Source organism: Salmo trutta, chromosome 1 (assembly GCF_901001165.1).
Source record: "Salmo trutta chromosome 1, fSalTru1.1, whole genome shotgun sequence".
Taxonomy (NCBI): domain Eukaryota; kingdom Metazoa; phylum Chordata; class Actinopteri; order Salmoniformes; family Salmonidae; genus Salmo; species Salmo trutta.
This window is the reverse complement of record NC_042957.1, coordinates 61,750,288-61,774,473: the sequence shown is the minus strand read 5'-3', so window position 1 is coordinate 61,774,473 and position 24,186 is coordinate 61,750,288. Positions and strand designations below refer to the sequence as shown.

Here is a 24,186-nt window from a genome sequence, read left to right as displayed (position 1 = left end):
TAGAGAGCAGAGTGGAACTCTACCTGTCCCTGCTCCCAGTAAATGTAGAGAGCAGAGTGTAGAGAGGAGAGTGGAACTCTACCTGTCCCTGCTCACAGTAAATGTATAGAGCAGAGTGTAGAGAGCATAGTGGAACTCTACCTGTCCCTGCTCCCAGTAAATGTAGAGAGCAGAGTGTAGAAAGGAGAGTGGAACTTTACCTGTCCCTGCTCCCAGTAAATGTAGAGAGCAGAGTGTAGAGAGGAGAGTGGAACTCTACCTGTCCCTGCTCCCAGTAAATGTAGAGAGCAGAGTGTAGAGAGGAGAGTGGAACTCTACCTGTCCCTGCTCTCAGTAAATGTATTGAGCGGAGTGTAGAGAGGAGAGTGGAACTCTACCTGTCCCTGCTCCCAGTAAATGTAGAGAGCAGAGTGTAGAGAGCAGAGTGGAACTCTACCTGTCCCTGCTCCCAGTAAATGTAGAGAGGAGAGTGTAGAGAGGAGAGTGGAACTCTACCTGTCCCTGCTTCCAGTAAATGTAGAGAGCAGAGTGTAGAGAGGAGAGTTGAACTCTACCTGTCCCTGCTCCCAGTAAATGTAGAGAGCAGAGTGTAGAGAGGAGAGTGGAACTCTACCTGTCCCTGCTCACAGTAAATGTATAGAGCAGAGTGTAGAGAGCAGAGTGGAACTCTACCTGTCCCTGCTCCCAGTAAATGTAGAGAGCAGAGTGTAGAGAGGAGAGTGGAACTCTACCTGTCCCTGCTCACAGTAAATGTAGAGAGCGGAGTGTAGAGAGCAGAGTGGAACTCTACCTGTCCCTGCTCCCAGTAAATGTAGAGAGCAGAGTGGAACTCTACCTGTCCCTGCTCCCAGTAAATGTAGAGAGGAGAGTGTAGAGAGGAGAGTGGAACTCTACCTGTCCCTGCTTCCAGTAAATGTAGAGAGCAGAGTGGAACTCTACCTGTCTCTGCTCCCAGTAAATGTAGAGAGCAGATTGCAGAGAGTAGAGTGGAACTCTTCCTGTCCCTGCTCCCAGTAAATGTAGAGAGCAGAGTGGAACTATACCTGTCCCTGCTCCCAGTAAATGTAGAGAGTGGAGTGTAGAGAGGAGAGTGGAACTCTACCTGTCCCTGCTCCCAGTAAATGTAGAGAGCAGAGTGGAACTCTACCTGCCCCTGCTCCCAGTAAATGTAGAGAGCAGAGTGGAACTCTACCTGTCCCTGCTCCCAGTAAATGTAGAGAGGAGAGTGTAGAGAGGAGAGTGGAACTCTACCTGTCCCTGCTCCCAGTAAATGTAGAGAGCAGAGTGTAGAGAGCAGAGTGGAACTCTACCTGTCCTTGCTCCCAGTAAATGTAGAGAGGAGAGTGTAGAGAGGAGAGTGGAACTCTACCTGTCCCTGCTCCCAGTAAATGTAGAGAGCAGAGTGTAGAGAGCAGAGTGGAACTCTACCTGTCCCTGCTCCCAGTAAATGTAGAGAGCAGAGTGGAACTCAACCTGTCCCTGCTCCCAGTAAATGTAGAGAGCAGAGTGTAGAGAGGAGAGTGGAACTCTACCTGTCCCTGCTCCCAGTAAATGTAGAGAGCGGAGTGTAGAGAGCAGAGTGGAACTCTACCTGTCCCTGCTTCCAGTAAATGTAGAGAGCAGAGTGGAACTCAACCTGTCCCTGCTCCCAGTAAATGTAGAGAGCAGAGTGTAGAGAGGAGAGTGGAACTCTACCTGTCCCTGCTCACAGTAAATGTAAAGAGCAGAGTGTAGAGAGCAGAGTGGAACTCTACCTGTCCCTGCTCCCAGTAAATGTATAGAGCAGAGTGTAGAGAGCAGAGTGGAACTATACCTGTCCCTGCTCCCAGTAAATGTAGAGAGTGGAGTGTAGAGAGGAGAGTGGAACTCTACCTGTCCCTGCTCACAGTAAATGTAGAGAGCAGAGTGTAGAGAGCAGAGTGGAACTCTACCTGTCCCTGCTCCCAGTAAATGTAGAGAGCAGAGTGGAACTCAACCTGTCCCTGCTCCCAGTAAATGTAGAGAGCAGAGTGTAGAGAGGAGAGTGGAACTCTACCTGTCCCTGCTCCCAGTAAATGTAGAGAGCGGAGTGTAGAGAGCAGAGTGGAACTCTACCTGTCCCTGCTTCCAGTAAATGTAGAGAGCAGAGTGGAACTCAACCTGTCCCTGCTCCCAGTAAATGTAGAGAGCAGAGTGTAGAGAGTAGAGTGGAACTCTACCTGTCCCTGCTCCCAGTAAATGTAGAGAGCAGAGTGTAGAGAGGAGAGTGGAACTCTACCTGTCCCTGCTCCCAGTAAATGTAGAGAGGAGAGTGGAACTCTACCTGTCCCTGCTCCCAGATAATGTAGAGAGCAGAGTGTAGACAGGAGAGTGGAACTCTACCTGTCCCTGCTCCCAGTAAATGTAGAGAGGAGAGTGGAACTCTACCTGTCCCTGCTCCCAGATAATGTAGAGAGCAGAGTGTAGAAAGGAGAGTGGAACTCTACCTGTCCATGCTCCCAGTAAATGTAGAGAGCAGAGTGTAGAGAGCAGAGTGGAACTATACCTGTCCCTTCTCCCAGTAAATGTAGATAGCAGAGTGGAACTCTACCTGTCCCTGCTCCCAGTAAATGTAGAGAGGAGAGTGTAGAGAGGAGAGTGGAACTCTACCTGTCCCTGCTCCCAGTAAATGTAGAGAGCAGAGTGGAACTCTACCTGTCCCTGCTCCCAGTAAATGTAGAGAGCAGAGTGGAACTCTACCTGTCCCTGCTCCCAGTAAATGTAGAGAGTAGAGTGTAGAGAGGAGAGTGGAACTCTACCTGTCCCTGCTCCCAGTAAATGTAGAGAGCAGAGTGTAGAGAGGAGAGTGGAACTCTACCTGTCCCTGCTCCCAGTAAATGTAGAGAGCAGAGTGTAGAGAGGAGAGTGGAACTCTACCTGTCCCTGCTCCCAGTAAATGTATCACTACATCATTATTGATCCCTACTGCTCTTTCCTGTGTGGATATCCATGCTACACGACCAGGACTGTTACACTCAGTGGAGAGTCAGTCCTTCTGCTATTGCATCAATTGGCCAACTTATCTTGTTAATAATAACAGTGCAGCTAACTGAATAAGTGAATTGTTAAATCACCATCATGTACTGTGCTACTCTATGCTGTTTAGTAGCTTTAACTTCTGTATAATATCCTTCTATACGTTTCTAGAAGTCACCACTGGGTCTGTGTACTGCGGATCGGGACATTTCAATCACAGAAATGCATTCTGGGGCGTGTATTCATATAAGTGCCTTTCCGGACACAAAGCTTCTGTAACTTATAGTTTACTTGTCTGGATGGGTTTGTCAGGAGAAGGGGTAATTGTGTTGTAGTTTGACACGTTTCAGAGAGAAAGAGAGAGAAATGCAATTCAATGATGTCAGAAAGGTAGATTCTATAAATATGTGTAGGGACACCGTTAGGGACTCATGTTTGGTGGGCGACTAATGGGAGGATTGGGTTGAGCCTGGAAGAAATGAATGAAGGATGAAGAGACAGCAGGAGAGGAGAGAGGGCATGCTATTTCTCAGCAGTGTGGTGAAGGAGAGAGGAGAAGAAAGGTTGCCCTGCAGTGCTCCTCAGGTATCCGTGTATATGTAGCTCTGTGTTAGCGTGCTGTGCCTCGTTAGCAGTGGGGGTAATTGATAGGGTTCTGGAGAGCAGTGCTGAGCAGAGGAGGTGCCTGGGTTTTCATTCTCACCAGGGGACCTACGATGGAGCCTGAATGAATCAAACACACAGAGACCCAGGTGGCTTTACTGTACACTAACACCCCGCAATGCACAGTGGGTGTGTGTGTGTGTGTGTGTGTGTGTGTGTGTGTGTGTGTGTGTGTGTGTGTGTGTGTGTGTGTGTGTGTGTGTGTGTGTGTGTGTGTGTGTGTGTGCGCTACTTTACAGAGCAGCAGACAAGGACCAGAGGACGTCAACAAATCAAATCTTCCTCTTTTCTTCTCCTTCTCTCCTCTTCCTCACCAAAGCAGTTCATCCCTCTTTTATTAGGGCTCTCTCGTTCTCTCTACCTCTTTCCTTCATTCTCATTTCTCTGCTTCACTCTCTCGTTCTCTACCTCTCTCCTTCATTCTCATTTCTCTGCTTCACTCTCTCGTTCTCTCTACCGCTCTCATTCATTCTCATTTCTCTGCTTCACTCTCTCGTTCTCTCTACCTCTCTCCTTCATTCTCATTTCTCTGCTTCACTCTCTCGTTCTCTCTACCTCTCTCCTTCATTCTCATTTCTCTGCTTCACTCTCTCGTTCTCTCTACCTCTCTCATTCATTCTCATTTCTCTGCTTCACTCTCTCGTTCTCTCTACCGCTCCTTTATTCTAGCTCCTCTCCTCCACTCCATCACCCTCCACACCAACACACACAATTTTGTTATCTCCCTGAAGGTAGTGTGTGTTTAGAAAACAGGTCACACAGAAACATGATATAAAGGGCCCCCTGCTCCCCCTTGGACCCTGTCTGACACATAACTGTCATAAAGAGACACCACATCAAACCTCCACACTGCACCATGCAGGGCCCCACTTTACACATCAGCCCACAGTGTGTCTGTTTACAGCCATGAGCATCTTGCTCTTGCCTCTCTCTCTCTCGCTTTCTCCGTCCACCATGCTGTTCTGACACTGTGAGCCTCATCCTGCCTCATTCTCCCCCTCCTCCTTCCACCCTCTCGTTTCCTTCTGCCGCCCTCTCCCCTCCTCCCGCCTCAGTCTCCCCCTCCTCCTTCCACCCTCTCCTCTTGCTCTGATGCTCTAATGGCTGCTCTAGCAGTGGGAGTTAGCTCCCTCCTCCTGCCCTCCTGGTGCCCCCCTGCCCTGGCCACGTGGGACCCATACATGAGCCCATAGATGCTCCCCTGAAGAATGAAATGGCTGCCACTCCTACTCTCTTCACAGGGTTTCTCCCAGCGTCTGATCTAGCTGTCTGATGATAAAAGCTTTAGAGATGGTGGTGCTTTGTTGCTCTGATGCCGTGATGCAGAAAGGCCCCCTCTCTCTCTCTCTCTCTCTCTCTCTCTCTCTCTCTCTCTCTCTCTCTCTCTCTCTCTCTCTCTCTCTCTCTCCCTCTCTCTCTTCCTCCTCCTCTTCTTCCTCCTCTTCTCCTCTTTCCTGGAATATGTCCAGTACAGACACCTCTCATGCTGTACTGTTGATGAGAGAGGTGATGACTTCACATGACATGGCTCTCCAGGGACCAAAAGGCTTCACACAGCATTCACACGTTCAGCGGTAGCAACATGCCGGACACATGTCCATGACACGTCTCCTTCCACGTGGCAGGGAAGAAACACACACACACATACACACACACACAGACACACTTCTCTCACACACACACAAACACACACACCACTCATTTGTCCGCCACAAGAGTGATGTCTATGGAAAGCTGCCTTACAAACTGCCATAACTGCTTATGTCAGCCAAAGCCTCATAGAGGCTCAACACACAGACTAGTGATTAGTGTTTGATGAGCCTGGTGTAGACCAAAAGACAGGGCCGTGTCTCAGACTCTGTGCGCTCTCTCTCTCTCTCTCTCTCTCTCTCTCTCTCTCTCTCTCTCTCTCTCTCTCGTACACTTTACTTTCGTCTGTCTCCTCCTTCCGTCTCTCAATCCCTCTGTTTCTTTGTTCTCTCTCTTTCATCCTTCCTTCTCTTTTGATGAGTGCATCTGAGCTGCTCCCCATTGATTGGCTGGTCGATGGATTGAGCGAATGGCGGGGTTCTGTAGCTGAGCGCCGTGATTTGGCGTACAGAGCGCAGTCAGATGCAGCACCACTTTCCTGGGATTAAGAGACAGGTTCAATGTAGACCCTGTAACCCTGGAGAGGGGCTAGACGAGAGGCACAGTGACACCCCACACACTGGGCCACTTTCCTCATCACCCTCTCATCTCTCCATCCCTCTATCTAGCTCTATTTCTCCCACAGCTGCTTCCAAAGAAGATTCTTCAGGAACATATATGTGTTTTTCTCTCCCTGACAGGACCCAGGAGCTGGAGTTCGGAAGGAGAGAAAGAAAGAAAGAAAGAAAGAAAGAAAGAAAGAAAGAAAGAAAGAAAGAAAGAAAGAAAGAGGGGGGAGGGAGGGGTGGGATCCTAAGACGTAAAAACGGGAGTTCGGGTTGAGTACATGTATGTGTGGATGGTTGGGGATTGTTGGGTTAATGGAATGGAAATGGAGTAAATCCGAGGTCAGGCCATTTTCCCTCCTCATTTTTCATTTGAGTCACCATCCTTTCTCTGAGTAGCCAACCGTAACACAGAACAAATAACATGCTTAAAGAAAGAGAGAAAGGATAGCGTTTTATTTAATCTCAATTTTGTCTTTTTTCCTGCACCTGTTTTTCTTTCATTCTCTTTGCTCTCTCTCTTTTTCTCTCTGTCTCTCTTACTCTGTCTCTCTCTCTCTCCCTGTCTTCCTCTCTCTTTCTCTTTTTTCCGATGCTTGAATAGAAGTGGATCAAAAAGGTAAAGACCACAATGAACATAAAAACCACAGCTCGCCCCTCCCTCCTCCTCCTCCTCCTCCCTCCTCTCCTCCCCTCATACACCTTCCTAACCCAGCACCTTGTGTAGTGGTCATGTTTGATGTTGATATCCCTCCCCTTTCTTTCTCTCTTTCTCTCCCTCTCTCTCTTTCTGGATTATAACCAAGACTCTAAGATCCTTCCAGATTTCCTCCTTGCCTCTGATGACACCAGCCTGACCTACACGCACGCACCACACACACACACACACACACACACACACACACACACACACACACACACACACACACACACACACACACACACACACACACACACACACACACACACACAAACCAGCTGACCACTCTGGAGGTCCATGAACTATTTCTGAGAGAGAAAAAGAGAGAGCATTCTTATGTCATGGTTTTACCACTATACAAACTACATACCAGTGGCCATTCACAAACTTAAAGACAGATAACATTGTGTACATTGTTACCACTTCATGGTCGGTAAACCTTTTCTTCTCTTCTCCCATTCACTGTAAACCTATCTCTCCTCTCCTCAACGTGTCCACATGTTGGGCCACAGCCACCTGACAACTCCTCATGCTGACATAGTTCTCCATCTGGCCCTGCAGTCCTCACTCGACCTCATTGAGTATGATTTAACCATTTCTCTATTGTTTGCAATTAGTAATTTGTCCCTATCTCTAATTGGTTCTCTCCAGATCCAAGTGACTCGTCTTCCTCTTCTCTCTTCTCCACATTGTTTTATATTCTTCTCTCTGCCTCCCTTTCTCTTTCTTTGTTTCTTCCTTCCCCCTTTCATTTTTCCTTACTTCAGGGCGAATCTTACATTTATTTGTTTTCATTTTCAACTCAAAAAGACAATGGTATTCAGAATCCCACTGGCCCAAGTTTCTCCTTGATCATGTGACATGAGTCTGTCCCTCGTTAAGCACTTTCTCCCATTTCCAGGTGCTTCAGTGTCCACTCTCTTTCTCTCTATCACTCAAACAGCTTTAAATTCAGTGCCCTTCTCTCCTCCTCTCTTCTCTCTTTCTTTTGGCTCCGTTTCTACCTCTCAGATCTTTCATCTGTTCATCACAAGTAGCCGCTGGTTCTCTGAGGCCTCCTCAGGTTTCATCTCCTTCGCCTCCTCCTCCTCCTCTTCTTTTCTCTTCCCCTCTTTATCCTCTTGCTTTCGTTGCACTGCAACCCCCCTGTGTGTCCTGATTTGGCCGCCAGTCAGCATGTCTGTATGGATTCAGAGGGGTGCCACAGTAGGTGGTACAGTCCCAGTTAGCATCTATGTGTAGTGGCTGCTCTGTTCACTAGGGGGATGGTACTCTCTAAAGAGCCAATCAGTCACTGGTCTCCCAATCACAGAGCTTACAAAGAATGCTGCAGGGGATGCAGGGCTCAATCCAAGGTTAGAGGAAGGAAGAGTATTGCCGCCACTGGGAACAGGCACCATTAGGGCCGCCTCAAAAGGGTCATTTAATCTCCCAGGTTGTGTCTGAAATGGCACCCTATTCCCCACGTAGTGCACTACAGGGCTCTGGTCAAAAGTAGTGCACTATATAGGGAATTTCAGACTGTCCTAATCTTACCCTTGACCTTTTAGATGCCCCCGCCCACAACACCGTTACACATCAGTCTTGACTAGTACCCTTTACTGTCTGTTTCCATGGATAGATAGATATGTACAGTAGGTTATTATAGATTGAAGGGATTAACGTCTGTAGCAATGCCATTAAGTCCTTTATGGCCCCATATCCATCTGCCTGGATGTGGCTTTTCACTGACATTCATTGCTCCTGTATGTCTTGTTTTTCCCTCAACCGACCGACCACCATTTTGTTACTCCCTGCCTGGTAGCTATAGCGAACCCTCCTCCTCTTCCTCTTCCTCCTCCTTCTCCCCCCCTTGATCCACCTTGTTGTTGTTGTTTTTTTACCCACATTTACTACCGTTCCTCCCAGTGACCATGTGACCTAAAGACCCCTCCTCTTCCTCCCTCTATCCCCGCTTTAACTCTACTGCTAATTATGATTACCTCTATATCCACATTTTTTATTAATTAACAACACTTAGATTGTGTTACCCGTTGTCCCTTTGTTAATTCATGAATCCTAATTGATTGATTCACTGATTGGTTGATTGACAGATTATGGTAATTGCTGCTCTGCTGTTGTGTTCAGGAGCTGGTCTGTGAATGTCAGTCGGACTGATGGACAGTCTGTCCGTCATCAGTAGCTAGCCAGAGAGACAGATAGACAGACTGTCTGTAGTCTGTGTGTTGATAGACTTACATATTCACCGTTCCTTTATTACTATTGACACGTGAATTGACTGAATAGGTGTCAGCCATCTTTCTGTCACCTATCAAGTCCTTTTTAATCAGTGATCATGAAGGAAAGGAGACAAGGAAATGAATCTACAGTATGTAAGACCTGGTACACAGCCTTAATATTGGTTTTTATTGGGACTAAAGGAGGGGGGAGTATCCCTCACACCTACACTCTTAAAAACAGGTTCTATCTAGAACCTAAAAGGGTTGTTCGGCTGTCCCCATAGGATAACCCTTTGAAGAACCCTTTATGGTTCCAGGTAGAACTATTTTGGTTCCAGGTAGATCCATTTTGGGTTCCGTCTTAAGCCCTTCCCACAGAGGGTTCTACCTGGAACCAAAAAGGGTTCTCCTATGGGGACAGCCAAACAATTATTTCTGAGTGTAGAGACACATTTATTTACCATTGAAATAGTGTCTCTGTGGGCGAATGAGGATAGAGGGAGGGAGGAAGGGAGAGACAGAGAGAGAGACAGAGAGAGAGGGAGAGAGAGGGAGAGAGGAGCTGTCGCTATAGAGACAGGCAGTAGCTCCTCATTAGGAATGACCCACCACACACACGTCTGGTCACGTGACCCACTGCACTCAGACAGTCTATTCAGCAGGCAGTCGAGGAGAGAGGAGAGTGAAGGCGAGAGGGTGAGATGGGGAGGAAGAGGAGAGAGATAGGGAACTGACTGACTGTACATTGAGAAGTCATTACATTGTTAAAGCTAAAGAGCTCTGGCACAGGCAGGTGGCCATGAATAGAAATAAGTCAGGACCTTTATGGACAGATAGGACACACCGCTAGAGGTAGATGTATGGACAGCCCTCACTGGGGAAGGAAGGGATGGAGAAAGAGAGAGTAGAGGGATGAAGAGAGTAAGAAACTGGCTGGGTGCTGGCTACTGCTACAGTAGCTCAGCAGGGTCAATTCTGTTTCAATTTAGTCAATTCAGGAAGTAAACTGAAAATCCAATTTCACTTTTCCTTACAATGAAAAGCAATTAAGAAAATTGGACATAGAATTTTCCATTGACTACCTAAATTGACTGAATTTAAATGGAATTGTGGCCTGTCATAGTGTCCCTCCAGTGCTGTACCCGTACCTTCAGGCGGTGTCCTGTGTACTGTGTCTGTGAAGCTCTGTCAGTAGGACCACCTGTGCTGCCACTCAGTGTGTCAGTGCACCTCTCTCGTAAGACGTTTCAATGGACACTTTCTCTCTCTACCCAGGCCCTGCTGCCCTGCTATTGGTCTCAGTGAAGAGGTTTGTCTTGAAGTGAACATGACGGTTGATAAAAGTGCCAGCCCCTTCCTTCTGTCTACAGTGTGCGTGTGGTGTGTGGATATGTGTATGAGTGTCTGTGTGTGTAGGTTTGTGTGTGTCGGTGTAGGTGTGTGTGTGTGTGTGTGTGTGTATGTGTGAGTTAGTATTCTGTTTTGACTACCTTGCCTTGACCCCCTTGCTGTCCAAAAGGAACAGGATACAATCTGGGACTCCCACCTCGCTCTCTCTCTCTCTTTCTCTCACTCCTCCACAGAATTAACTCACTCCCTCTCTTATTCTCATTTCACAGGAAATAACCTATTGACTCCTCTGACTCTCTCCGTTTCTCCGTTTCTCCGTTTCTCTCTCTCTTCTTTTTTACACCCACAAAATACACTCTCACTCTATCCTTTACTTTTTCTCCTTCTCTCTCTCTCTCTCTGTCGCTTGCTATCTCTCAAGCACACCTACACGCACGCACGCACACACACCAACATGTTCACGGGTAACGACACACACACACGCACCTGCACCCTACACACACACACACACACACACACACACACACACACACACACACACACACACACACACACTCACAGATGTACTCTTACTTCCAGACGATTAAGTGTCCATGCTGATGGAGGGGTTTCATGGCGCTCCATTGTGCCCCCTGCTGGTTGCTGGCTGCAGTTACCTGCCAGGAACAGGTGTGGGATTCAATTAGAACAGCAGGCTCTCCGTGCCCAGGCCAGGTCTGTCAAGGGGCTACTGGGTCCTGTTCATTAGGCACCAAACGGAAGAAAACAGACTGAAACAGGGAGGGACTACCTGGACTTGTCCAATGAGAAACACTCATTTTTGGTTTCCGTTGCAACACTTTTTAAAACTATGTGTGTCCTAATGACCATGACCCTGGGATAGGCAGGCTATACATCACCTCCCCATAACCAGTCTGTGGGATACTCTAGGACGCATTTCTCCAGACACTCTAACGTACATAGATAACCCAAGGTCTAGACTCTAGAGGATGTCTCCAGAAACTACTGTAGGAGAGACGTGTGGTCAGGTCTGGGCTATGCCAGGCTGTGTCTTACATAACAATCATATCAATCCATGGCCTCACATTACATCAACAACAAGACCACAGCCATTTTAGAAACACATACAGTCTCCATTGAGATATCTCTATATCTCATTACTCTATACCCCGTTATGATCACAGTAGAATGATATGATTGCTTTATTATAATACAGCATGTAATGACAGATTTTACAGGAAGATAACCATTAGAAATATATTCCCCAGCAGTCCCTGGATTAAAATGATTTGCCCACAACGGCACACAGTATGATCTCAGCAAGCTGTCATTGCTTAGATGTAATTATATATCACCAGTCAAAACGGTCATTATTATTCCCAACAAGGTAGAAGGGACAGTATCTGTCATTTCAAAGGAGATTCTGTTCCTTTCATCATATTCATGCCACAGCTTCATATTGATGAGAAACAGTCACTGTTGACCTATTGTATTGTGCCGGGAACAGCTGATAAATTAATTTCCTATAATTCTTTCATGGCAGTATTTTGCTGTAAAGTGTATATAATAGAAGATATAGTGCCCGTTCCAACTTACACCCTATTCCCTATATAGTGCACTACTTTAGTGCACATTATAGGGAATAGTGTGCCATTTGGGACGCACACCTGTACACAGCAGATAAAAGCATGAAGGTTGGTTGTTAATCCTTGATAAGGTAAGTTGTATTACAGTACAGTAGGTTTGGTTATACTGCCTAGTGGTGTGGCCCCATTGGACCGTGACTGCTCTGATCGTGCCAGACCAGATTTCCACGGCTCCTAAAAATGTATTTCATCTCATCTAACAATCTCAACTAATCCCAGAAGCTCAATATGACTCAGGCTAACCTGTTCTAGGCCAGACTAGGATAATACCTAGTCCGTTCTTTAATATCCCATCCCTAATACCTCATATCCATCTCTAATACCTAATACCTAATTCATATAGTGCTGTTCTTAATAATACTAGGCTGTGTGGTAGTGTGTGTTAGCAGGGTGTGGCTGCCTGGGAGGTCAGGCTGTCCATACAGAGAGAGAATAAACAGGAAGAGGGCATGCTGGCTGAAAGAACAGGTCAGAGTTAATGAAGCCTCCCAGGCAGGGTGTGTAGTGGAGCGGCTCCCTCTGTTTGTCTTTGTGTGTGTGTGTGTGCGTGCGTGTGTGCGTGCGTGCGTGCGAGTGAACCTCTCTCTTTCTTTTCTCTGGTCTGTGTGTGTCAGTGCCAGCTCAGTGCGACCGCCTGGGAGGCCAGTCCAGTGATGAGCCCCACTGACACCCAGCCCTGCCAGCCCACCCAACACCCAGCTAATTAGAATAAGCAGAGCCAGAGAGCCATGTTAGAGTTACTATCTGCAGACTGTAAAGGGACAGAGAGAATAACAGGACAAAACACATAGGATGATTAGCCCTTACTCTTTACTGCAATACCCTGTTATACAGTAATGCTGACTATGCTACTGAATAGTGTAAAGCCGATTCAGGGTAGTGGTGCTGTTAATATATTACTGGGATCAATGATTTGTCCCATAAATACCTGTTAAACCTCTTGTGATTGACCGTACATAGAGAACCCAATTGGGCCAGGAACCGAAAGGTTGCTGGATCGAATCCCCGAGCTGACAAGGTAAACTCTATTGTTCTGCCCCTGAGCAAGGCAGTTACCCCACTGTTCCCCGGGCGCTGAAGATGTGGATGTCGATTAAGCCCCCCCCCCCCCCCCCCCGCACCTCTCTGATTCAGAGGGGTTGGGTTAAATGTGCAAGACACAATTCAGTTGAAGGCATTCAGTTGTACAGCTGACTAGGTATCCCCCTTTCCTTTCCCAATATGAATACAAGTCAGCATTGTGGATTAAAGGGAGCCCTTGACATTGCACTGCACCAGCCATTTGTTTTTTATTACCTAGGACTCTGTAATCCAAGGCTGGTCTGTACAGTAGTCATGGACTCTTTTCAGATATAGACACCCACCATACACTTTTTGTTTGTTTTGGTTGTAAATGCAGGTCGGCCATTTGTCTGCTTGTCCGTCTGTGTGTCCTGTGTTGTTGTGTGCGTGACTAGAGACAGGCCAGTAGCACGCCTGTGTTGGTCTGTCCTTTATCCTACCTTGAGGCAGGAGGATGTTCTGTCTTTGTTTATGGGTCAGCTACATGCAGCAGCTTGTTCTGCATGCTCTTTATTTCTCTACTCCTCTTTACTTTGATGCTGTTGTTTGTTTTTTTCATCCTCATCACAGCTTTGTTCATTTCTCCCTGAGCTAGTTTTCTTGGATATTTTATAGGATTGCTGGAAGTGTAAAATAGAGATGAAGGAAGAATACCTGACAAAGTCACAGTACATGAGAACTACATTCAAATTACACATTGACCCTTGAGGGTTCCCCAAAACCAGTGGGCTGTACCAATGTAAATATTTTCAACTCTACGGGGGTGCCACTGCCTACGTTAATAACTCTAATAGCTATGAGGCTCCCCAGCACGCTAGAACACCCCTGCTGCTGGAAACCATTCTTAGATCAACCACTGCATCTCCTCGGCTGCTTGTTTTAACAATGGAGCATGACAGTCCCTTTGTGAAGCCTCTCTATTCAACGTGTGCTTGTTTACGCCCAGGCTTGATTTGAGTCATGTTTTGACGTAAGATATTCATCCCTGCTGAGTCCCCTCAGACACAACAACAGTATCATCACTGAGGCACAGCACACAGCCACACACTTCTGAGAGACTAAAACTTCCCACTGGGCACAGACGCCAATTCAGCATCTATTCTACGTTGGTTCAACGTAATTTCATTGATATGACCTGGAAACAACGTTGATTCAACCAGTGTGTGCCCAGTGGGGAGAGAGAGAGGCATAACATACTGATACTACTATTGTGACCAGCAAACATTTCCTCAAACCATAAAAAGAGAGGCACATAAAGGAATAAAATACATTTTCCCTAAACGTTCTTTTCTCAGAAATGCTGCCATCTCCTACGGTATGCAGCATTTCAAAGGATGTAGCATCCTAGGCTTAGTTCCATCCTAGTAAATCTGGCAACAATGTTTGTGTATGTGCATGTGTGTGTGTGTTGACTGTGTCTAAACGCCCCTGCAGGGACCAGTTAGACCACGGATCCGTTCAGTCATAACAGGACCAGTGTGAGTTTCCTGTCCTCTGTTCTCAACACACTGACTGGCTGGGCTGCTGGGGCCAGGACACATACATAACTGAGTATCCAGAGAAGATGGGGAGTCCTCTGTTCAGCTCTTTCATTCTGTACCTGTACTGTCCCTATACTGTCCCTGTTGTGTACCTGTACTCTCCCTATACTGTACCTGTAGTGTCCCTGTACTGTCCCTATACTGTCCCTATACTGTACCTGTAGTGTCCCTGTACTGTCCCTATACTGTCCCTATACTGTCCCTATACTGTCCCTGTACTGTCCCTATACTGTCCCTGTAGTGTCCCTGTACTGTCCCTGTACTGTCCCTGTAGTGTCCCTGTACTGTCCCTATACTGTCCCTGTACTGTCCCTGTACTGTCCCTATACTGTACCTGTAGTGTCCCTGTACTGTCCCTATACTGTCCCTGTACTGTCCCTGTACTGTCCCTATACTGTCCCTGTAGTGTCCCTGTACTGTCCCTGTACTGTCCCTATACTGTCCCTGTACTGTCCCTATACTGTCCCTGTAGTGTCCCTGTACTGTCCCTGTACTGTCCCTGTAGTGTCCCTGTACTGTCCCTATACTGTCCCTGTACTGTCCCTGTACTGTCCCTATACTGTCCCTGTACTGTCCCTGTACTGTCCCTGTAGTGTCCCTGTACTGTCCCTGTACTGTCCCTGTACTGTCCCTGTAGTGTCCCTGTACTGTCCCTGTACTGTCCCTATACTGTCCCTATACTGTCCCTGTAGTGTCCCTGTACTGTCCCTGTAGTATCTCTGTACTGTCCCTGTACTGTCCCTGCAGTGTCCCTGTACTGTCCCTGTACTGTCCCTGTAGTATCTCTGTAGTGTCCCTGTACTGTCCCTGTAGTGTCCCTGTGGTATATCTGTAGTGTCCCTGTAGTGTCTCCGTCGCTCTCATGTCCTCACAGTCTCCTGTGATGTCACCGTGTGACCGTGCTGTTGATGCCAGCAGCTTTTTTCCATAGATACCTCTCCTCCCCACCCTCCTCCGCCCAGTTCCCCTCCCGCCCCACCTAACAGTCCTCTGGTCCCAGGTCAGACACTATCTGGCTGAGAGAGAAAGTACGTCAGCCAGCCAATTTACAGCAGTCCCCAGTGGGTGACCTCCAGGAGAGAGCTATGACACACAGGAAGGAGGGTAGGAGGCAGAATGTGTGTGTGTGTGTGTGTGTGTGTGTGTGCATGTGTGTCGGGGGAGGGGGGAGTGTGTGTGTGTGTGTGTGTGTGTGTGTGTGTGTGTGGTGTGTGTGTGTGTGTGTGTGTGTGTGTGTGTGTGTGTGTGTGTGTGCGTGCGTGCGTGTGTTTATGTGTGCGTGTGTGTGTATGCGTGTGTGTGTGAAGTATGGATTGCAACAACAGAAGAAGGGGACCCTGGCCAGGCTCTTATTTTCTACCCCAGACTTCATGGCATTACTCTTGACTGAGATCCAACCACCTGTACTGATACAACACTCTAAAACTCATACTGTTATTTCCTACCATAGAGCAGGAATAGTGAGCTTCTTACAATATACATGCACAGTAAAACCTTAAGTAGGCCAAGAATCAGATAAAATACCCTATCTGGGCAACAGCAGCTAGGAATCTACCATTTATCAGAACAATACCAGCAGCTCTTAGGCCTCATTGCTGATATTTAACAAATGAGCTTTTTGTATTCCTTCATTTTTGATCTGATAATGTATCTCACCTCATTCCCTCGCTCTCTCTCTTGCTCTCTGTCTTTCTCTCTCTCTCTCTCTCCTCCATTCTTCTTTTGTTTTCTTTGTCTCCCTTTTCTCAAATCTCAAACTTGTTATCTTGAACATCTCTCCCCGTCTCTTTCCCCACAATACTCTCATCCCATCTTCTACCCCTTTCTTTGTCCCCACTCCTCTTCCTCATCTCCTCTCTCTTTCCGTTTCCCCCTCATCATCCCCTTGATATACTCCTTTATCTTACATTGCTCCTTTTATATCCCTTCACTCCATCTCTCACACTCTCCATCTCTCTCTCTTTCTCCCTCCCTTTCTCTCTTGCGCACTCTCTCTATCGCTCGCTCGCTCGCTCTCTCTCTTTCTTTTTCCCTCTCTTCCTTTCTCTCTCTCACTCTCTCACCCTCTCTCTCCCTATCTCTCTCGATTTCTCCCTCTCTCTTTCTTTCCACTCTCCTCCAGTCTTTGTGTGTCCGGGCACACTGCTGCGGGTACAGGCGGCCAGCTCGCTGCAGGAGGCGGAGCATCAGTCGGGGGCGTGGTGTAAGGACCCCCTGCAGTCAGGTGACCGGCTCTATGTCATGCCTTGGACTCCCTACCGCACCGACATGCTGTATGAGTACGCCTCCTGGGACGACTTCAGACAGAACCGCGCCACCACCACCTACAAGTGAGCACCGCCTCTGCCCCCCGCCAGTTCACATCAAATAATCCCTCTGCCTCTACATTGATTTATTTGAATACTGCTGTAGATGGATGGTGAATGGCAGTGTGGGTTCCATGGGGTCCTGTGGTGATCTGTGGACCAGTGGTGGGGCACCTCAGGGGTCGGTGTGAAGTCCAATTAATTTAGTAAAATACATGTTTTTTCTTGTGCTCCATGGGATGGAGAAGTATGAGAACCACTGTTCTAATGTATGTGATCATACTGTTGGTATCTTTGGACATGTGCTTATGGGTTGAGCCGGTCATAGCCCAAAAACTCATAGGTTATTGATTCTCCTGTCATATTCTGACCACCCACTTCTTCCCCTCCTATAGGTTGCCGAACCGTGTTGATGGCACAGGCTTCGTGGTATACGACGGCGCCGTGTTCTACAATAAGGAGCGCACACGCAACATGGTCAAGTATGACCTGCGCACACGCATCAAGAGCGGCGAGGCCATTATCGCCAACGCCAACTACCACGACACATCGCCCTACCGCTGGGGTGGGAAGAGCGACATCGACCTGGCGGTGGACGAGAACGGGCTGTGGGTCATCTACGCCACAGAGTCCAACAACGGACGACTGGTGGTCAGCCAGGTGGGTGGAGGAGAGGAGGATTGAGGGAATAGAAGAGGGAGGAGTGTAACAGGGTGATGGAGGGAATAGAAGAGGAAGGAGTGTAACAAGGTGATGGAGGGAATAGAAGAGGGAGGAGTGTAACAGGATGATGGAGGGAATAGAAGAGGGAGGAGTGTAACAAGGTGATGGAGGGAATAGAAGAGGGAGGAGTGTAACAGGGGGATGGAGGGAATAGAAGAGGGAGGAGTGTAACAGGGGGATGGAGGGAATAGAAGAGGGAGGAGTGTAACAGGGGGATGGAGGGAATAGAAGAGGGAGGAGTGTAACAGGGTGATGGAGGGAATAGAAGAGGGAGGAGTGTAACAGGGTGATGGAGGGAATAGAAGAGGGAGGAGTGTAACAGGGTGATGGAGGGAATAGAAGAGGGAGGAGTGTAACAGGGTGATGGAGGGAATAGAAGAGCGAGGAGTGTAACAGGGGGATGGAGGGAATAGAAGAGGGAGGAGTGTAACAGGGGGATGGAGGGAATAGAAGAGGGAGGAGTGTAACAGGGTGATGGAGGGAATAGAAGAGGGAGGAGTGTAACAGGGTGATGGAGGGAATAGAAGAGGGAGGAGTGTAACAGGGTGATGGAGGGAATAGAAGAGGGAGGAGTGTAACAAGGTGATGGAGGGAATAGAAGAGGGAGGAGTGTAACATAGTGATGGAGGGAATAGAAGAGGGAGGAGTGTAACAGGTGATGGAGGGAATAGAAGAGGGAGGAGTGTAACAGGGTGATGGAGGGAATAGAAGAGGGAGGAGTGTAACAAGGGATGGAGGGAATAGAAGAGGGAGGAGTGTAACAGGGTGATGGAGGGAATAGAAGAGGGGAGGAGTGTAACATGGTGATGGAGGGAATAGAAGAGGGAGGAGTGTAACAGGGGGATGGAGGGAATAGAAGAGGGAGGAGTGTAACAGGGGGATGGAGGGAATAGAAGATGGAGGAGTGTAACAGGGGGATGGAGGGAATAGAAGAGGGAGGAGTGTAACAGGGGGATGGAGGGAATAGAAGAGGGAGGAGTGTAACAGGGGGATGGAGGGAATAGAAGAGGGAGGAGTGTAACAAGGTGATGGAGGGAATAGAAGAGGGAGGAGTTTAACAGGGGGATGGAGGGAATAGAAGAGGGAGGAGTATAACAGGGGGATGGAGGGAATAGAAGAGGGAGGAGTGTAACAGGGTGATGGAGGGAATAGAAGATAGGGAGGAGTGTAACAGGGTGATGGAGGTAATAGAAGAGGGAGGAGTGTAACAAGGTGATGGAGGGAATAGAAGAGGGAGGAGTGTAACAAGGTGATGGAGGGAATAGAAGAGGTTGGAGTGTAACAGGGTGATGGAGGGAATAGAAGAGGGAGGAGTGTAACAGGGGGATGGAGGGAATAGAAGAGGGAGGAGTGTAACATGGTGATGGAGGGAATAGAAGAGGGAGGAGTGTAACAGGGTGATGGAGGGAATAGAAGAGGGAGGAGTGTAACAGGGTGATGGAGGGAATAGAAGAGGGAGGAGTGTAACAGGGGATGGAGGGAATAGAAGATGGAGGAGTGTAACAGGGGGATGGAGGGAATAGAAGAGGGAGGAGTGTAACAGGGGGATGGAGGGAATAGAAGAGGGAGGAGTGTAACAGGGGGATGGAGGGAATAGAAGAGGGGAGGAGTGTAACAAGGTGATGGAGGGAATAGAAGAGGGAGTAGTGTAACAGGGGGATGGAGGGAATAGAAGAGGGAGGAGTGTAACAGGGTGATGGAGGGAATAGAAGAGGGAGGAGTGTAACAGGGGGATGGAGGGAATAGAAGAGGGAGGAGTGTAACAAGGTGATGGAGGGAATAGAAGAGGAGGAGTGTAACAGGGTGATGGAGGGAATAGAAGAGGGAGGAGTGTAACAGGGTGATTGGAGGGAATAGAAGAGGGGAGGAGTGATACAGGGTGATGGAGGGAATAGAAGAGGGAGAAGTGTAACAGGGGGATGGAGGGAATAGAAGAGGGAGGAGTGTAACAGGGTGATGGAGGGAATAGAAGAGGGAGGAGTGTAACAGGGGGATGGAGGGAATAGAAGAGGGAGGAGTGTAACAGGGGGATGGAGGGGAATAGAAGAGGGAGGAGTGTAACAGGGTGATGGAGGGAATAGAAGAGGGAGGAGTGTAACAAGGTGATGGAGGGAATAGAAGAGGGAGGAGTGTAACAGGGTGATGGAGGGAATAGAAGACGGAGGAGTGTAACAGGGTGATGGAGGGAATAGAAGAGGGAGGAGTGTAACAGGGGGATGGAGGGAATAGAAGAGGGAGGAGTGTAACAAGGTGATGGAGGGAATAGAAGAGGGAGGAGTGTAACAGGGGGATGGAGGGAATAGAAGAGGGAGGAGTGTAACAGGGTGATGGAGGGAATAGAAGATGGGAGGAGTGTAACAGGGGGATGGAGGGAATAGAAGAGGGAGGAGTGTAACAGGGGGATGGAGGGAATAGAAGAGGGAGGAGTATAACAGGGTGATGGAGGGAATAGAAGATGGAGGAGTGTAACAGGGGGATGGAGGGAATAGAAGAGGGAGGAGTGTAACAGGGTGATGGAGGGAATAGAAGAGGGAGGAGTGTAACAGGGTGATGGAGGGAATAGAAGAGGGAGGAGTGTAACAGGGTGATGGAGGGAATAGAAGAGGGAGGAGTGTAACAGGGTGATGGAGGGAATAGAAGAGGGAGGAGTGTAACAGGGGGATGGAGGGAATAGAAGAGGGAGGAGTGTAACAGGGTGATGGAGGGAATAGAAGAGGGAGGAGTGTAACAGGGTGATGGAGGGAATAGAAGAGGGAGGAGTGTAACAGGGGGATGGAGGGAATAGAAGAGGGAGGAGTGTAACAGGGTGATGGAGGGAATAGAAGAGGGAGGAGTGTAACAAGGTGATGGAGGGAATAGAAGAGGGAGGAGTGTAACAGGGTGATGGAGGGAATAGAAGACGGAGGAGTGTAACAGGGTGATGGAGGGAATAGAAGAGGGAGGAGTGTAACAGGGGGGATGGAGGGAATAGAAGAGGGAGGAGTGTAACAGGGGGATGGAGGGAATAGAAGAGGGAGGAGTGTAACAGGGGGATGGAGGGAATAGAAGAGTGAGGAGTGTAACAGGGGATGGAGGGAATAGAAGAGGGAGGAGTGTAACAGGGTGATGGAGGGAATAGAAGAGGGAGGAGTGTAACAGGGTGGTGGAGGGAATCGAAGAGGGAGGAGTGTAACAGGGGGATGGAGGGAATAGAAGAGGGAGGAGTGTAACAGGGGGATGGGGGGAATAGAAGAGGGAGGAGTATAACAGGGTGATGGAGGGAATAGAAGAGGAAGGAGTGTAACAAGGTGATGGAGGGAATAGAAGAGGGAGGAGTGTCACAGGGGGATGGAGGGAATAGAAGAGGGAGGAGTGTAACAGGGGGATGGTGGGAATAGAAGAGGGAGGAGTGTAACAGGGTGATGGAGAGAATAGAAGAGGGAGGAGTGTAACAAGGTGATGGAGGGAATAGAAGATGGAGGAGTGTAACAGGGGATGGAGGGAATAGAAGAGGAGGAGTGTAACAGGGTGATGGAGGGAATAGAAGAGGGAGGAGTGTAACAGGGTGATGGAGGGAATAGAAGAGGGAGGAGTGTAACAGGGTGATGGAGGGAATAGAAGAGGGAGGAGTGTAACAGGGTGATGGAGGGAATAGAAGAGGGAGGAGTGTAACATGGGGATGGAGGGAATATAAGAGGGAGGAGTGTAACAGGGTGATGGAGGGAATAGAAGAGGGAGGAGTGTAACAGGGTGATGGAGGGAATAGAAGACGGAGGAGTGTAACAGGGTGATGGAGGGAATAGAAGATGGAGGAGTGTAACAGGGTGATGGAGGGAATAGAAGACGTAGGAGTGTAACAGGGGGATGGAGGGAATAGAAGAGGGAGGAGTGTAACAGGGGGATGGAGGGAATAGAAGAGGGAGGAGTGTAACAGGGGGATGGAGGGAATAGAAGAGGGAGGATGTAACAAGGTGATGGAGGGGAATAGAAGAGGGAGGGAGTGTAACAGGGGGATGGAGGGAATAGAAGAGGGAGGAGTGTAACAGGGGGATAAAGGGAATAGAAGAGGGAGGAGTGTAACAGGGGGATGGAGGGAATAGAAGACGGGAGTGAGTGTAACAGGGGGATGGAGGGAATAGAAGAGGGAGGAGTGTAACAGGTGATGGAGGGAATAGAAGAGGGAGGAGTGTAACAGGGGGAATGAGGGATAATAGAAGAGGGAGGAGTGTAACAGGGGGCTGGAGGGAATAGAAGAGGGAGGAGTGTAACAGGGTGATGGAGGGAATAGAAGAGGGAGGAGTGTAACAAGGTGATGAGGGAATAAGAAGAGGGAGGAGTGTAACAGGGTGATGGAGGGAATAGAAGACGGAGGAGTGAACAGGGGTGATGGAGGGAATAGAAGAGGGAGGAGTGTAACAGGTGATGGAGGGAAATAGAAGATGGAAGAGTGTAACAGGGGGACTGGAGGGAATAGAAGAGGGAGGAGTGTAACAGGGTGATGGAGGGAATAGAAGAGAGGAGTGTAACAGGGGGATGGAGGGAATTAAGAGGGAGGAGTGTAACAGGGGGATGGAGGGAATAGAAGAGGGAGGAGTGTAACAGCGTGATGGAGGGAATAGAAGAGGGAGGAGTGTAACAAGGTGATGGAGGGAATAGAAGAGGGAGGAGTGTACAGGGGATGGAGGAATAGAAGAGGGAGGATGTAACAGGGGGATGGAGGGAATAGAAGAGGGAGTGTAACAGGGGGATGGAGGGAATAGAAGAGGAGGAGTGAACAGGGGGATGGAGGGAATATAAGAGGGAGGATGTAACAGGGGATGGAGGAGTAGAAGAGGGGAGGTTAACAGGTGATGGAGGAATAGAAGAGGGAGTGTAACAGGGGGATGGAGGGAATAGAAGAGGAGGAGTGTAACAGGGGATGGAGGGATAAGAGGGAGGAGTGTAACAGGGGATGGAGGGAAGAAGAGGAGGAGTGTAACAGGGGGATGGAGGAAGTAGAAGAGGGAGGAGTGTAACAGGGTGATGGAGGGAATAGAAGAGGGAGGAGTGTAACAGGGTGATGGAGAGAATAGAAGAGGGAGGAGTGTAACAGGGGGATGGAGGGAATAGAAGATGGAGGAGTGTAACAGGGTGATGGAGGGAATAGAAGAGGTAAGGAGTGTAACAGGGGTTTGGAGGGAATATAAGAGGGAGGAGTGTAACAGGGTGATGGAGGGGAATAGAAGAGGGAGGAGTGTAACAGGTGATGGAGGGAATAGAAGAGGGAGGAGTGTAACAGGGGGATGGAGGGAATAGAAGAGGGAGGAGTATAACAGGGTGATGGAGGGAATAGAAGATGGAGGAGTGTAACAGGGGGAATGGAGGGAATAGAAGAGGGAGGAGTTGTAAACAGGGTGATGGAGGGAATAGAAGAGGGAGGAGTGTAACAGGGTGATGGAGGGAATAGAAGAGGGAGGGAGTGTAACATGGTGATGGAGGGAATAGAAGAGGGAGGAGTGTAACAGGGGGATGGAGGGAATAGAAGAGGGAGGAGTGTAACAGGGTGATGGAGGGAATAGAAGAGGGAGGAGTGTAACAGGGGGATGGAGGGAATAGAAGAGGGAGGAGTGTAACAGGGGGATGGAGGAAGTAGAAGAGGGAGGAGTGTAACAGGTGATGGAGGAATAAGGAGGGAGGAGTGTAACAGGGTGATGGAGAGAATAGAAGAGGGAGGAGTGTAACAGGGGGATGGAGGGAATAGAAGATGGAGGAGTGTAACAGGGTGATGGAGGGAATAGAAGAGGTAAGGAGTGTAACAGGGGTTTGGAGGGAATAGAAGAGGGAGGAGTGTAACAGGGTGATGGAGGGAATAGAAGAGGGAGGAGTGTAACAAGGTGATGGAGGGAATAGAAGAGGGAGGAGTGTAACAGGGGGATGGAGGGAATAGAAGAGGGAGGAGTATAACAGGGTGATGGAGGGAATAGAATATGGAGGAGTGTAACAGGGGGATGGAGGGAATAGAAGAGGGAGGAGTGTAACAGGGTGATGGAGGGAATAGAAGAGGGAGGAGTGTAACAGGTGATGGAGGGAATAGAAGAGGGAGGAGTGTAACAGGGGATGGAGGGAATAGAAGAGGGGAGTGTAACAGGGGATGGAGGGAATAGAAGAGGGAGGAGTGTAACAGGGGGATGGAGGGAATAGAAGAGGGAGGAGTGTAACAGGGGGATGGAGGGAATAGAAGAGGGAGGAGTGTAACAGGGTGATGGAGGGAATAGAAGAGGGAGGAGTGTAACAGGGTGATGTAGGGAATAGAAGATGGAGGAGTGTAACAGGGGGATGGAGGGAATAGAAGAGGTAGGAGTGTAACAGGGGGATGGAGGGAATAGAAAAGGGAGGAGTGTAACAGGGGGATGGAGGGAATAGAAGAGGGAGGAGTGTAACAGGGGGATGGAGGAATAGAAAGGGGAGGATGTAACAGGGTGATGGAGGGAATAAGAGGGAGGAGTGTAACAGGGGGAGGAGGAATAGAAGAGGGAGGAGTGTAACAGGGTATGGAGGAAGTAGAGAGGGAGGAGTGTAACAGGTGATGGAGGGAATAGAAGAGGGAGGAGTGTAACAGGGTGATGGAGAGAATAGAAGAGGAGGAGTGTAACAGGGGATGAGGGAATAGAAGATGGAGGAGTGTAACAGGGTGATGGAGGGAATAGAAGAGGTAAGGAGTGTAACAGGGGTTTGGAGGGAATAGAAGAGGGAGGAGTGTAACAGGGTGATGGAGGGAATAGAAGAGGGAGGAGTGTAACAAGGTGATGGAGGGAATAGAAGAGGGAGA

At 48.7% G+C, this 24,186-nt stretch overlaps 1 protein-coding gene across 3 annotated transcripts in view; it reads left to right on the top strand.

The window, feature by feature from the left end:
• The window catches only part of LOC115204433 (adhesion G protein-coupled receptor L1-like), a 184,057-nt gene that overhangs the window by 122,953 nt on the left and 36,918 nt on the right, over nucleotides 1–24,186 (top strand). For 2 of the 3 annotated variants that reach the window (XM_029770010.1, XM_029769999.1), the window contains exons 5-7: nucleotides 6,457–6,471; nucleotides 16,493–16,700; nucleotides 17,072–17,336. In XM_029770010.1, coding sequence (XP_029625870.1) covers nucleotides 6,457–6,471; nucleotides 16,493–16,700; nucleotides 17,072–17,336 — 488 coding nt within the window. The remainder of the gene's footprint in view (nucleotides 1–6,456; nucleotides 6,472–16,492; nucleotides 16,701–17,071; nucleotides 17,337–24,186) is intronic. The other variant, XM_029770018.1, reaches the window with a different exon arrangement.